General features: G+C 40.8%; 1 protein-coding gene across 1 annotated transcript in view; it reads left to right on the forward strand.

Annotated features, from left to right (window-relative positions):
- Positions 1-16,664, forward strand: part of LOC126458544 (alsin) — a 180,671-nt gene that overhangs the window by 60,994 nt on the left and 103,013 nt on the right. The window contains exon 4 of the mRNA XM_050095661.1: positions 13,928-14,129. Coding sequence (XP_049951618.1) covers positions 13,928-14,129 — 202 coding nt within the window. The remainder of the gene's footprint in view (positions 1-13,927; positions 14,130-16,664) is intronic.

Genomic DNA, 16,664 nt, shown 5'->3' on the forward strand with positions numbered 1-16,664 from the left:
CAGGCTATGCAGGAATGTCATCCAATGCACGGCATGCTAGGCAGTCCATGTGGGAGGTTATCAGGTACCCGTGTGGTGGTAGCTCCTTCAAATTGCAGGGAACACACTATTTGTGCATGAGCTGTTACCTCCCCATGCAAGCAGAAGAGTAGGTGCCTGTCCATTGGGAGGCAGCGGAACTCAAGGCAAAGGTCATCAAGCCAGGTGGCCATTGCTCTGGCTGGATGGCACCTATGGAAAGAGCCCTTGTCAGAGTAATTGGTATTATGGTGAGATATCTGGCACCGCAAAAAATCTAAGCTATCAATCAGTCGCTGTGAGGCTCCAGTGGCCTGTTCAGACAGACTATAATTCTTCATTGCTGCTTGTTATGACCCTAATAACTTTCCCTTTCAGGCCGCACCAGGAAGGGAAAGCAAAATCAAACAACTTGCAGAATCTTACTCCTCGTAGTTCCCAGTTTCCACTCGGACAGATGAAGGGTCCACTCTCTCTCTAAGCCAATGTTCTTTGTGGGGAATTTTGAAAATGTGTTTGGGAAAATCTCTTCCCTTAGTAAATAACAAAGTGGTTCCATCTTAATTAAAACAGTGAATCCTGCCCAGTCCTGGGCATTACACTCTTGTACAAATCTTGGTAGTGTTCCTGTTACCGTAACACTCCGCAGGAGTCTAAACATGGCACAGGGTGTAATTTTTCACTTAAACTTAATGCTGCAGAAGAATGAAGAACTACGGGAACACTTGCAGAAGCATGGTATCAACTTCATATGTCACATACATGGAGGCTCACCAGATAACAAAGTAGACACTGGTACATTCATCCATGCTTTTGAGGGGGATTCACTTCTGGAGAAGATCGAAATCATCGTATTATCACTGTGAAATGATCCTTTATTTCCCATCCCTAATGTGGTGCTTGAGATGCCAACACTTTGAGAATACGTCTTCCCGGTGTGCGTATGACCTAATTTATGGAGTCTATGGTCGAGCACTATGCGAAAACTCGCTGTGTGTGCTGCCACCTGTCTGTGTCAATTGCAGAAATGACTAACCTCCCTGATGTCCAAAGTATACTGCCCTAAATAAAGAATGCAAAATTCAGGAACTGAAGATATTCAGTCACCTCTCGTTTCAAAGCCCATAAAAATATGATCATTTATATTCTGTCTCACTGATACTGAACTTTGCCACTACAAAGGCCAGGTCATTGGCAGTATCTGGCATATTTATCCCCTCAATGTCTATCTCCTGTAGTTGTGCAACTAAATCAGTTCAGAGGGGTGATAGGTCCTCACATCTCATAGTTTCTGCAGCACCATCTGTGGAAGCCTCAGCTCCCCACACTGGACTGGAGAAACAACATCTACAAGTGTCAGGGCATTTTATTTGGGAACCACCTTCCTGGAAGCTCATGGACCAATGACCTAACACTAGCCACTGGCAGAAATAGCCATGGGTCTAATGTCTGCCCACTCCTCTTTGGATCCTAAGACAACAAGGAACAAGCCCTCACAAGATTCTCGACTGCCAAAAGTAGTGAAAGATAAAAAGAATAAATCTAGAGAGAAGGCTACTCTTGTGACCTCGGAGACACTAGTTCCGCCATGCTATCAGACTGTGAAGCAGTGTTTGTTGATGTTGTTCCTCCTCCAGCAGTGACAGACAGTGAACCTGGAGCACGATCTATCCTCCTGGTGACATCACATATAAATAGGTCACCCTCAGCCTGACGACACAACGAAAATGAAATGGATGTTACCGTTACCTTCCTGAACAAGAACATTTAATTTCCTTTTGTTCTATGATATGTGTTGCTCTTCAAGAAACACACTTCACTGATGACCATTCTCAAACCCTAAGAGTTTACTGTGAATTCTGGTAGTACAGCACTGGCCTTGAAATACCATTGTGAAGGGTCTGTAAATTGGTTCAAACAGATATGATCCATACTACAGTGGAAGCAATAGCAGTAGGAGTGTGAATGGCTCCAGTGATCACTATCATTTGTGACATTTGTTTACCCATAGGCAACATGCTTCCATACATTGAGATGACCACCTTAATCCAACAAGTCATTCCCCCCTCCCGCCCCCCCCCCCCCCAATTTTCTTTTATTTGGAATTTCAGTATGCACAAGTACCATGTTATCTGGTAGGGGCTTTTTGATTAACCAGCTGCTTTCCAATCTCAAATTCTCTCTCCTCAATGTCAGTGCTCCTCTCTACTTTAGTGTCGCAAATGGCTATTGACCTTTCGATATCCCACCCTCCAATCTCTTGGCTTCACTGGAATAGTCGCTACATGACGTCACTACTTTCCAGTGATCCTGCCATTTCCTTGTCGTCAGCTGACAGACCAATAATTGCAACAGTGGGCTTTTCGATGGGCCACCTGGCAATTGTATACCTCTGGTGTCACCGTTGTCCCCTCTATCAGATTGCGTCAGTGAGGTTGTGGGAGACATCTCTGATCTGATCACAAGCAAGGAACTGCTGCTCGCCTTTCTGTAGGCATCTTCTGCCACCAACCAATGCCATGGTGCACCAAAGACATTCCAACAACTATTCAGGGCCATCGAAGGTCCCTGCAACATCCCAAGCAACAGCTTTCTTGAATCACGCTCATCACTTTTAAGCAACCCCATTTTAATGCTCTCAGTATCTAATTAAACATAGTAAGAAGGGCATGGTATGAGTGCTACATCTCCTCCTCAACAACATATGCCCCTCACCCAGGTGTGGGCTAAGTTCCATACTCTACTGGGCCACCAATGATCAAACTACTGTTTCGCGTCTCTTCTTCATGGTGGTGTTTCTACGATGCATCAGTTATTGCTGAACATCTTATGACCACTTTGCGGCAGTGTCAGCATCCTCGTCTTATCCATCTACCTTTCAAATACATGAAAGACAAGTTGAAGATATCTATACAATTTAGCTCCCCCCCCCCCCCCCCCCTTTCCACTGTTCCGCCAAATTAATGAGCCTCTCACAGGTTGGGAACTGCTTCAGGTTTCTGATTCATCACATTCGAAGGCCCAGACCCTTATTCGATTCCTAATCAGATGAATCAACATCGAAATGTTTCTAAGAGACATCATCTACTCAGGGTTTTCAACTGTATCTGACTAGAATATGTTTTCCCTTTGCAGTGATGAGATAGTATCATTACCCCAATCCTGACACCAGGTATATCCATCGACAGCTAGTGACTAATTGGCCTCACCAAAGTGCTCTTCAAACTGCTTGAAAGGATAGTAACCTGATGATTATGCTAGGTTCTCGAATTGTGAGGCCTGTCAATGTTCTTTACTGGGGGGACAATCCACAATCAACCACTTTGTTAGGTTGGAAACAGCAATCTACAGGTTATTTCTGAAGAACAACACCTAATTGTGATCCTTTTTCTACCTGCATATGGCATATGACACTGTGTGGCACTATCACATTTTACTCATCCTTCGTGACTAGGGCTTTCAAGGCTTGCTACCTATTCTTATATTCAGTTTTTATCCAGTTGGCTGTTTCGTTGGGGTTGGTGCATCACTTAGCTCCCCACAAGCCCAAGAGAACAGCATCCTGCAGGGCTCAGTGCTGTGTGTTGCATTCTTCCTAATCACCATCAATGGTCTAGTGGCCTAATCGGGTCAGTGGTCGCCCCTGCACTGAATCTTGATGACTTTTTCATTTGATATAGCTCCCAATCTGCAGCCTTTGCTGAATGCCAGTTCCAGGCTGCTGTCCACAGGATGTCCGCTTGAACACTTTCCCATAGCTTCCAACTCTCCCACAAAAATGTGAGTTGCGCATTTCTATCATCGTACCACTGTCCATCCTGGCCTAGAACTGTACAGTGCTTCAAGGGTGTTGCACAGTTCTGACGTTTGGAACTCATCTTTGATTGCCTCACATTCATCAACTAAAGACTAGCTGATGTAAAATCTTAAGGCCCTCTGCTTCTGGCCCACACCCCTTGAAGTGGGGGTGCTGTAGTCTACACAATATTTACTGTGCCCTGGTCTCATCCCGATTGGACTTTGGTTTCCAGGTTCATGGCTTGGCAGCACCTTCTGCTCTGAAATTATTGAACTCAGTCCATCATCCTGGAGTGAGACTGGCCACTGCCACCTTCCGGACTAGTCTCATGTCAGTCTTCTTTCTGAACCAGTGCTCTTCTTTTTTCACTTGCAACAGTACCAGCTCTTGCTCATTTACACAATCACCATCTAACAATTTAGTAATCAGCCAGCTTTTCAAATTATTTTTACATGAAAGCGAAAAGTCTCATGATACTTGCCCTCAGTTGGGATTTTGGGATTACCAGTTGGAATGCTCCTTGAGGCCTTGTGCCGGAACATCTACCTAACCCCCTTAGAATGTGCTCCCCCGTGTTTTCCCCTCATCTGCACCCTCTCTTCCACCCTCCTTGGTTAGCACGCAGACTGTGAATTGGGACCATTCTCTTTCAAGGGTCTAAAGTTTCAGTGGACCTTTTGGCATATGTTCCTCTCAGATCTTCAGGAGTGTCATGGTGCTACTGTCATTGACACTGATTACTCTAAACCCGTGGATATGATGGGATAGGCTTTAACATCCCTGCCATGAGGAACATCATTTGCTCCTAGGAATGTGTAGTGCTTTTTGCAGTGTAACTGATAGCCATTAAAAGAGCCCTACATTTGATTAAACAGACTCCCTCAACTGCGTATTAATTTGTGTTGACTCAGTGTACGGTCTCCAGGTTACTGATTGATATTACTCTTGTCACCCTTTGATATCTGCTATTCGTAATCTTCTCTCTGTCCTTAGTGATACTGCTGCTCAGTTGTCTTTTTCTGAGCTCCAAATCATGGGTATCTTGGTCAATGAACTGGCTTTTCTGCAGCATCCACATCTTGTTGGCATTTTTTATGCAGGTAAGGTATGATTCTGCTTGGAGGTGACAGCACACTGAGCCACCTGATTTGGAATACCTTTACTTGGCTGCCAGCTGGTTATTCATTTCCCTGAATTCCCTTCTGCCCAGCCTTAGCAAGTGGAGAAAGGATTCCTGGGTGAATTCGTCTGCTGGATACCTTCACTGAACAGATTTAAGAGCACTTAAGGAGTTGGAGGAGATGGGGGATTTCTCTACATGGAAATGTCTCCTCTGTTCCAGTGCCCTCAAAATTATATGCAACTCTATTTCAAATACAGTAAATTCATTTGGTAACCAAATCTTGAGAACACACTCAGTGAAAACTACTGAACATCCAAGACACTCCTCTTTTTTAGACCCATCTGTAAAGATAATGAAATAAATGTGCATTTAACATGCAGTAATGCAGTCTCTCCTGTTGCGGTAAAGAGCCGTGCATCGGTGCAAACAAGAGTGCCTGAAAGAGATAAACAATAAGTCATGGCTGGTAAAACCAGCTACTCTGCCATGGCACACCACCTTCTGCCCATTGAGGTGCAGTGAAGTACTCATTTTCATATTGTGCACAGTCTAATAATACATGACTTCCTACATTCGCCGGAAGACCCTCCAATATCTTGTGCTTGTGATGGACTGATTTCAGTATTCCACAATTTACTTGAATGTATTTTACATTCAAGCAAGACGTTAAGGTTGGTTCACTTGCTGATCTGTCGTCTATTTCGGCTGAAATGAGATGAATGCGATAAGACTTTTAAGATTTCACGAGATGTCTGACTTCTTCCCTAAACTGTTAGGGAGTAGGTTTTAATGTGTTTTCAGGATGGTTTTCTCATCATCATCAGGGTTTTTTTTAAGTGGTCAGCCAGTTACACTATCCTGAGATTTTTTAATCCTTGTCCTATAGTTCAGTTAGGATTTTAATAACACATTTTAACACTGACAAAGTTAAATTTTACAGTCTTCATAACGGGGTATGAGTGCGTAAATGAACGTGAGTGAAAATGAGAGAGAATGATTGTAATTTTAAGTGAAATTATATTTTAGGCACTTTTAGATTTAAGTTAAGAGGAGCGGTGCTTCAGTGGTAAAGTGCCAGACTACAGATCCAAAGTTCTAGGGTTTGACCCCCAGTCAACCAGTTCTTTCACATCTGGCAATGTTTGTTCATTTGAAAAATGCCTAGATCCACCATGGTTCAGAATTCATGTTAAACTGTAGATTCCCGAATAATTGGCTGGGTGAGTCTGCAAAAGTCAGAAGGAAGCAATGGCATACTACCTCCAATGCCTAATAATGCACTGATGTTCGAAACAATTTTGGATTGGTGACCGATTTTTTACTCTCTTGACCCATTTGTCTTGGACTATTTTAGCAAGGCCACTGATAGTCTTGCTTTTGAGTGCCCCCCCCCCCCCTCCCCCCCCCCCCCCCCACACACACACACCCCTCTCTGTAATACATGTTAAAACTGTTAGCTGATGGCACGCAATACACACATCTAAGACTGTGGCTACACTGCAGTGGTATCATCTGCCAGCAGTTTGATATTGAGGCCAGTCCGATCAGTTATCCTAAGTTAAAGTTTACCAAGCACATCCTTGCTGCTTGGTTTCTGGAAGCAATTCCACAATTAACAGACTGTTTATAGTACAGGGCTCAAGCTCCCTGCCAGTACATTTTTGAATGGTTTAGTGATGTCATTGTTCTGTCATTTTTATATTAATGAAAATGACCCACAACATTTCAGTATGTGTTACCAGTAGAGATTGATATGCATGATGGGACCCAAAAGAAACTGAACTAATTTTTTGATGAGCAGAGCTTTTGTAGCACCACATTTGGCCACTTGGAACACGTATAGTGGACATTCCAGTCAGTAAGCCAAGTTCCATCATTGAAGGAGGTGTGTGGCAGTGAAATTCTGGTTTCTGCTCAGAAAAAGTGGAAAAAAACTCTTGAAATATTAAAAACCATGTAAAGGACAATACTGTGGGGAAAACTCAAGTGTTTCAGTGATTTTCCTATTTCAAAAATGGTGAAATGTCAATTGATGACAAACATGGTCCTCCTTCGATGGCATGAATGCATGAAAACCTTGAAAACATTCATGTAATAATCAGTGAAGATCAATGACGCACCATTTAAGAAATTGTGCAGTTGTCAGGAGTGACTTGGAGTTCAGTGCAGTAAGTTGTGACTGAAAATTTGGGAATGAAAAGGATGGCTGCCAAACTCATACCACAACTGCTGACTGCTGTACGAAAACAAGGTCACATGGAAGCATGTTGTGCTTTGAAAGAAAAGTCCCAAAATGACCCAAATTTTTTTTCAAAAAGTGTCACGGAAGACGAAACTTGGTGCTATACTTATGATCGTGAATCAAAGCAGCAATCAAGTCGGTGGAAGATTTCATGTTCGCCTCATTCCATGAAAGCTCCTCAAGTGAAATCAAACATTAAAACTATGCTATTTGTTTTTTCACGTGATAGGCATTGTCCATTCAGAGTTTGCTCAGCAGGGCTAGACAGTTAACCAGGCTTTCCACTGGAATGTTTTGAAAACATTGCACAACAGTGTGTGGCAGAAGTGGCCTAATTTGTGGCCATCAGCTGAGTGAGTTTTCATCATGATGGTGCCCCTGCTCACATAGCCCTGTCTGTATGACAGTTCTTGGCCAAAAATGGTATGACTCCTGTTCCTCATCACCCCCCCCCCCCCCCCCAAATACCCACCTGACTCTTTTTGACGCCTAAAGTGAAAAGAGACATGAAAGGAAAGTGTGTTGCTGATGTTGCTGAGGTGAAGAAAAAACAGGGTGGCCTGTCAAGCATCACAAAAGATGAATTCAAGCAATGTCTTGAAACATGGAATAAAAGATTAAGCAAGTGTTTCAATGCAAGTGGAAAGTACTTTGAAGGGGTTTAAGCTTTGTGCTTAAAATATGAATAAATATGGCTAATAATAATAAGAAGAAGTTTGAATTCTTTTGGGTACCCTCTCATTTATGTTGTTGGGGAGTTGGGGGGGGGGGGGGGGTTACAGCAGAATTTCAAATGTTAATTAGTTAATTCAGTTATGTTTTAATGATGTACAGTCATGGTCATGGGTGTCAAATGATTCAAGACAAACGTCGAACATCTAAAGTGTTCATGTAGTCTGTCAACTTTGGAGTTGCAAGCAGAAAGTCTTCTGTTCTACCATTGTACAATCTTAGATCTTAGGTGTGTTCTCTGCATTCACAAAAAGAGAGAGAGAAGGTTGCCCATGTTTTGAATGACAGATCAAATCCCAGTGGTGTTTTGGTGACAAATGGCATGTTGTTATTTTGTGGCCAGTTCATGTGTGGGTAAGGTTGCCTCATTTGTAATCGTCTAGAGTGGAGTCGGTTATGGTTTGCATCATTGATACTTTGATTGATTCGTAGCTTTTTATTATCAATGATATTTTTATACTCATTCATGAGGACATTAATACATTGTAATTGGGGTAGGGGAAGGGTGGAATGTTGCTTGCTGCTGATAGCCCAATTGTTCTCATTGTGCTACTTAGCTGGGTGTCTATTTTTTGTGCTTGTGGGCTGTTTAACCAAGCTGAAGCATAGTATTCAGTGTTTGAGAGGACAAGACACAGAGCAGAACAATGTGTGTTGGTTGCCAGTGGTCCCCAGCTGGTATCACATAGCTTTTGGATTGTGTTGTTCCTCATTTTCGGTTTTTCAGCTGTTTTAGTTAGGTGGTTTCTGAATGATTGAGTAAGTATTACACCCAGGTACTTCCATGTTTTGTTATGAATAGTGTAGTGCCTTCAGACTGTATGTTGAATAGTTTTCTTTTGGTAAGTTTATTATTTAGGTGGAGGCAGGAAACCCCCATTTTGGTGGCATTTGGTTGGAGTTCCCATTTGCAAAAGTGCTTTCTCACTACATCTAAGCCCATCATTACGATTTCTTCTGACTGTTCACTTGAGCTACATCTTGTTGCAAGTGCATAGCCAGTAATGTTCCCAAACTTCCTAAGTTTTGTTTTTGGCCATATGTAATGTAGAAGCTGATGAGAAGTGGAGCAAAAAGTGATCCCCGTGGTAGACCATTCTTTAATTTTCTTGGAGCTGATGTTGGATACCATGCCTGCTTGAGACACTTGCTCATTTAGCATACTTTTGATTAATCAAGCGGTTCATTTGCAAGGAAATGGAGAATAAGCTTGTAAGTTATATCTTCTTTCCACATTGTACCATAGGCCACTGATAGGTCAATTTATATAGCTGTGGTTTTGTTTTCTTTGAAATCCTGGCTCAATGTAGGTGATGAGAGACAGAAATTGGTCTGTGCAGCTTTGATTTAGCCAAAAGCCTGCTTGTTTGACTGGGATTGCCTCAGATGTACTGTTTTTATTATGGATAAGCCACGCTAGTAGCTTTTCAGTCACAGATATTGGTCATATGGATCTGTAGTTCACAGGGCTACCGGCTAGTTTTCCAGGTTTTTAATATTGTGATCATCTTTGAACATTTAAATTCTTGTGGTATGTTACCGGTTTATGTAATATTTTTAAACAAATGAGTTGTCCATAGTTTTGTGCATTTTCCTCAGATTTTTAGAAATTCGGCGTGAATATTGTCAAGCACTGGAGTTTTCCCAATTGAGGGGAAGGGCTTGTTTGTTTCTGTGTTTGTTTTTGTGGTTCTGACTTCTCGTTTCACGTTGATTGTATGTGCTTTGTCTTTTGTTGCTCTAGGTGGAACTACTAGATGTGAAGCAATGGCATTTGGATGGACTGTCGTCTTATTTCTTTGTGTGGGCCCCACTTCTTAGCTACCTTAACAGTGTCTATTGTCCAAGCTTGTCTTCTTGATGTTTGAAAATTCAAGTTTTCAACGGTTTCCATTCATTTTTGCTGTCTCCCCACACCTAGGCTCTGGGGTAGTTCGTCTGCTATTTCGGTATCTCAATTTTCAATTAAGATTTGGCACAACACCCCACTAATTTGGGAGCAGCCAGGGTTGTATTCCTATCGATTGCCTCTTGGTACGCTCTTTTGGTAGTGATTATTAAGGCACCAGCAAATCTTTTGTAGTTTCTGTTGGTGCAGGGTATCCAGGCTAAGCATCTGTCTACTTCCAAAGTGAACTTTGTCCAGTTGGTCTTGTTGAGACCCCACTTAGGGCAATGGATTGTGTTCCTACCTTTATTATTCCTGTCAGTGCTGACTGTGTGGGAAGTCATCCAGGATTTTATGTGAGAATAATACACACTTGCCACTGTCATCAATAAAAACTAAACATAGATTAGGTTTGTATTCTTGCTTCCCCATGCTTCTGACTGAAAGGTTGGTCACCTTGTAGCATTGAATACAAGTGTAAGGTGTTCATCTTCCACTCACATAGCTAGTATGTTCCTATTATTGTTGCAATCTCTGTATTTCCAGTACTCACTGTGGCTGTTGTCGTCACCCACATACATAACAGGATGAGGATGTTTTTGGATAACTGCTACTGGCCAGAATCTGGATGGCAGCTTGTAAGTATTGGAGATAGTGATGATTCAAATTTTTACAACAATGTTATGGATTTTGTCACAGGTCTGCATAGAAGTGAGAGAGAAGTTTTCTGCATCTTGTTTAATGTACGTTGTTACATTATATGATCAATGATGTATAGCACCTAGTAGTTCATAGCCTTAGTAATTCATGGTTCCTTACGTCAGCTGGTAAAAACTAAGCCCTTATAGGATCACTATATTGTCCATCCGTTCTCTGTCTGTCTGTCTTGACTGTTGAGGACCCCTTTTCTCAAGAATGTGTAGATGTATCAAGGTGAAATTTATGTCACATACTAAGATCTATGTCTTCTGATGTAAAAAATGTAAATTTCTAGATCAAAGCATTCAAAATATGTGACCATTTGTGTCATATTTTAATATCTTGCCAGTGTCATTGTTGAAAACAGACAAAAATCATCGGAATTCTCACTTCCCAGAATGGATGAACTTTCTGTCTATACAATTAAGTTTGTTATGTTGATTTTTTAGAGTTGATCTTCCATTTTGCTATGAGTTCCATGTATGGCGATTAACTCGATATTGCTAGTATTTAAAAATTTTTATAGATATTCCTTTTTGAGTAGTATATTTTTTCTATATTTATTTGACAAATTCAGACTGAGGGACTGAGTTTTCTGGTTTTCTAATTCATAGGTCCTGAGGAGGAATATTAATTGGTCTATAGCTTGTTCCCTTTTTGAGATAAGTAGAGTGTGTCGTATGGTCAGGACATTCCAAAGTTATCTGACAACCAATATTTGCCAATTCATTTAGCATTATCCAGGCAACATATGCTGTTAGTCAAGGACACTTATGTTGTGTTGGCTGAAGAGCCAACACCGTGTTACTAGAGGAGGCTGAAATGCACGTGATTTAGCTCACGCAGGCTGGCGTGAGGAGGGAAGAACTATACTGACGTGAGGTCTGGAACATGACAAGGAATTAGAATTCAGAAAGCGGACGTAGCTAATTTGATACTTTACTTTAATCCATTAATTATGAATGTCGCTCTTGACAGTACATGATTCACAATATTATCTGTTCAGAAGACATATAGTAACTGAATATGGCGCCTTGCTAGGTTGTAGCAAATGACGTAGCTGAAGGCTTTGCTAACTGTCGTCTCAGCAAATGAGAGCGTATGTAGTCAGTGAACCATCGCTAGCAAAGTCGGCTGTACAACTGGGGCGAGTGCTAGGAAGTCTCTCTCGACTAGACCTGCCGTGTGGCGGCACTCGTTCAGCAATCACTGATAGTGGCGACACGCGGGTCTGACGTATACTACCGGACCGCGGCCGATTTAAAGGCTACCACCTAGCAAGTGTGGTGTCTGGCGGTGACACCACACTTCCAACATGATGGATATTTTGAAATAAAAGTACTGCTTTCACAATTAATACTATTATCTATTAACACACATAAAATTGTGTTGCTTTACTAATTACTGCTAAGAGTACAATTATTTTTATGTACCATATGACTACAGAATTATTTCCTGTTGTTTCCTGCTATGCTAATGGAGACTTGGAAACTTACAATACAGTTAATTTTAGACTTTTTTTTATTCCAGTTGCATACATTATGTCTGTGAGCAAATGTTAAAATCTTTTGCCCCACTGTTTATCAAAGATAATGTTTATCCTAGACAGAGAAACAAAGCCAATATTTAATTATTTCTTTAACTTATAATTTGGTTGTCTGCATCATAGTTATAATATATAAAGAGCAAATATATCATTACTGTCTAATGATTTCATTTGCTTACCATTTCTCTCTCTCTCCCTCTCTCTCTCTCCCTCTCTCTCTCTCCCTCCCTCCCTCCCTCCCTACACACACACACACACACACACACACACATATACACATACACATTTTTCAGTTCTTTAATGTGAAAATGAAGGCTTTCAATTTGCTGATCAGCTGGTGTATATCCTCGTGACTGTAGAGACTGATTCTTTACAGCAGATCCCATATACAAAGAAAGGAGTTCTCAGTTTGGAATATTGGAGGGTGGAGGGGGAATTAACATCTCACAAGCCCTTGTCATGACCTGTGTATGTGTCATAAGGGAAGCAGACTGTGATCTTAAAGCAGTGCAGATATGATTTCACTGAAACAATGGAAAATCCAGGTTGAAATATCAAAAATATTTCAAAAAGGATAGACTGCTACCCACCATAAAGGTGACATGTTGAGTTGCAGACAGGCATAGCAAAAAGACTATTACATGTGAGCTTTTAGCCTAACCTTCTTCAGAGAAGAAAAATGCAACACATTCACAAGCAAACACACCTCACACACATAACCTGTATCTCCGGTCACTCCAGCCACAAACCAACAGACACACGTTGAATGGGAGCAGCAATCTGGAATGGGGTGTGAAAGAAGGAGGGATAGCAGGTTATGGGTGGGGGAAGAGGAATCAGTGCTACGTGCCAGAGCACTCATGGAATGGAGGTGGCGGGGCTCAGCTGCCAGGTGCAGCATCAGGAGGCTGTGGAGGTGGAAAGGGCAAGGACACAAGAGTGGAAAAGAGAGGAACAGAAGTGGGGAATCGACCAGTTGGTGCACCGGCAGACAGCAGCTCACATTGTGGGTGATGGGAGGTGAATTGTGAGGAGGTGACAGGAGAGAGGGTTGGAAACAGTTGTGTGGAGGATTTGGAGACAGTAGGTTACCAAATGTTGAGGACTTGATTATTTCGAGAGTAGAGGGTGTGTTGTAAGGATAACTCACAGCTGCGCAGTCCAGAACAACTGGTGGTGGAGGGGAGGATCCAGATGGCTCGGGTAGTGAAGTAGCCATTGAAATCAAACATGTTATTTTCAGCTACCTGTTGTGCTACAGGGTGGTCTACTTTGCTCTTGGCCACAGTTTGGCGGTGGCCGTTCATGCTGATGGACAGTTGTTTGGTTGTAATACCAATATAAAAAGCTGTGCAATGATTGCAGCAGAGCTGGTATATGACATGGCTGCTTTCACAGGTGGCCCAGCCCCTGATGGGGTAGGTTAAGCTTGTGACAGGGCTGGGATAGGAAATGCTGGGTGTTTGGATTGTTCAGGTCTTGCACCTGGAACTTCCACAGGGATATGATCCCTGTGACAATGGGTTGGGATTGGGAGTGGTATAGGAACGGACTAAGATGTTGTGTAGGTTGGGTGGGTGATGGAACACCACTTTAGGGTATGATTTCACTGGCAGTTTTTAAAATTTGTGGTAACAGCCATTGTGGCTTATCAGGAAGACATTTTTCAAAGAGTAAGTGGTTGTTTTCTTACTTGTCAGAGATATTCTTTTCCTATTTTATAACTGCTGAGCATTGTGTGTCTTTAACATTTTTTTCTTTGAAAGTATCTTTTTAAATGTTTTTATCTTTCTCTGTCAGCTTTGCTTCCACACGGAAGATTTATTATTTACTGGCTACGTGAATTTCATAATGTTGAAAGTTCTCTTCATCTATTTCAGAATGCCATGGTGCTCACAATGCCTGAAGAAACTCTTACCCTTTACACACCAAGTCCCCATGACAAAACTGAATGGTTGCAAGCACTACAGAACTCCATCAAGAAGGTGCTACAGAAATCTCATTCACATACACCACCAAGTGTTCGATCAGCCACTTATACATTCACCAAGACATCAACATTAAAGGATGCAAAATATTCAGGTAAGAGAATCTGAAACCCAATTGATTGTTTAATGACGAAAGATATATTATTAATATAATAGAGGGAAACATTCCACGTGGGAAAAATTATATATAAAAACAAAGATGAGGTGACTTACCGAACGAAAGCGCTGGCAGGTCGATAGACACACAAACAAACACAAACATACACACAAAATTCAAGCTTTCGCAACAAACTGTTGCCTCATCAGGAAAGAGGGAAGGAGAGGGGAAGACGAAAGGAAGTGGGTTTTAAGGGAGAGGGTAAGGAGTCATTTCAATCCCGGGAGCGGAAAGACTTACCTTAGGGGGAAAAAAAGGACGGGTATACACTCGCACATATCCATCCACACATACAGACACAAGCAGACATATTTAAAGACATATTTAAAGATATATTATTAGGAAGATATGATGAAACAGATAAATAAATGTAAAGGAGATCTTTTGAGTCACGTATTTCTCAGAATTATACAACCAGGTCTCTATTTAGGACCTATACACCATTAGGCTGATCCTGTGCAGTCGGCCCTGCAAGATGAAATTTTGTATTAACTTACCCAAAAATAATGTTGTAGGTCATTTTTTGAATTAAAAGCCCATAACACATCATTTAAGATTTGTAATTTAATTTATAAAATTTTACTCTACAGTTTATGATTTAATGAATTTATAAGATTAAAACAAAAATAAAAGTCCTCGTTTATTAACAGTGTTATGAACAACTTAATTTTCTAAAAAAATAACAAGAAATTGAGATTAATCTCCAAGTAAAAATCAGTATACCATTAAAAATGTTTTATAACTACAATAAACATATTTGTTAGGCAAACTCAACATAACAAACAACAAGCCAAGCTAATTCTGCTTATACAAATTTAATTAAAATACAGTAATTTCCTAATGAGCTGTAAAATGAAAGTTTCAAACAAACTTGTTGCGTAATTGGTATGTACCATTATTTCACACCAATAAAGCTACTTGGTTGTCTTGAAATATCACTTTCAATACTGAGTGAACAAAAATTCCCACTAAAATGCTCTCAGTAGTCACTTGGCGTTGCTATGACATCAAGAGCCCATAAGGTATCTGACTAAAACTGTTTAAACTTCTTGTACTTTTCCTGTAATATCTACTTAATGAATAAAGTTATCCGAAATGGTTTTCTCGAGTTTCAAGTGCTCAAAAATCCACATGCTACAGGTAGCAAAAAGTTATAGGGTCCTCTTTTGGATGAAGCAAGATATGGAAGAATTTGTTTTTTCTACAAACGGGCAAAACCTTGTTAACAATCCAGTTAAATCTTAGAAAATTTGCTCAACGTAAGTGCCGCATGTTTGACTGGGTGCCACCAAGAATTTGATGTGAAGGTTTGAGAGGTGGATGCTGACTAATTTATATCAGCTGTCTTATGAAAAATTTTGCCCAAGAACCCCTTATGAAATATTGTGTGTCCACATCTTTTGCAATTATAGAAGAGCCCATACCACAGTATTAAAATAAAGACTTCTTTTAAATATTAAATTTTTGTGAGGGTGGTTCCTAGGATGCAGGCTACATTGCCTGCAGGTTAAATGTGGCTCTTTATATGACAGCAAGTTGGGAATCTGCTTTAGGCAGACAAATGTAAGTTTATTATGTAATTTGTCAACATGCACAGGTAACCTGTTACATAACACTTGAGCTTAGAAATCAAGGCTAGCTAATACTCCTTTCATGCATGCCTCTTTTATTGCCAAGTTGTATTTAAGTTCTTTTAGAGGCATTGGTTTTTCTTTTACCTGCCCTTCAGTCATCTAAACATTTGATATTCTGACATAAATACAAAACTGAAGGCCCTCAGGGTGATCATTAGGCGAGATAATTGCATTCTTTGTTGATATTTTCTAAGTGTGTATTACACCCAGTGGCTTATTTCTAACATCAATGTTAATAGATAGCATACACTAGAGTGAATCAGTCTGAAATAAATTACAGTCTGACATTGATTAGGTCCATCCAGAAATCAAGTCAACTTCCGCTCTCATTTAATAATTGTCGGCTAGCCGATTCAGTGTTGACTAGCTGTGGTTCAAAACATTCCACAACTTTCTTTGTGGACTTATCTTTTCAGAAAGATGTGAATGAACACATCCTAAATCTTCATGGTTGTCAACTAGAATCTTTCAGTATGAGAATTTTAATCTCTTCCTAATGGTATCCTTTAAATGCATGTTTCCCCTTGTTTTTGATCAATAAATGCCAATACGGTAGTTCAGTTCACTTTCATGAAAAACAATAAATTTTTATATGAAATACAAGGAAGGCAGCCATTCACTTACAGCAGATTGATGCATTGAAGACAGTAATAGAAAACTGCATTTGAATCAAGCGCTAGCTCGACTTCATCTTGCCATGTCCACAAGAGTATGCATTTGGATGACTGTTGGGTGTGTGAATGTGCATACTGTTGCTGGAAAAAAAAGCTAGTGCTCAAAAGCTAGTGTGAATGCTGTTTTCTTTTATGTGTTACTGTGCTCCACCCATCAGTCGGAT

This window comes from Schistocerca serialis, chromosome 2, assembly GCF_023864345.2.
Source record: "Schistocerca serialis cubense isolate TAMUIC-IGC-003099 chromosome 2, iqSchSeri2.2, whole genome shotgun sequence".
NCBI classification, from domain to species: Eukaryota; Metazoa; Arthropoda; class Insecta; order Orthoptera; family Acrididae; genus Schistocerca; species Schistocerca serialis.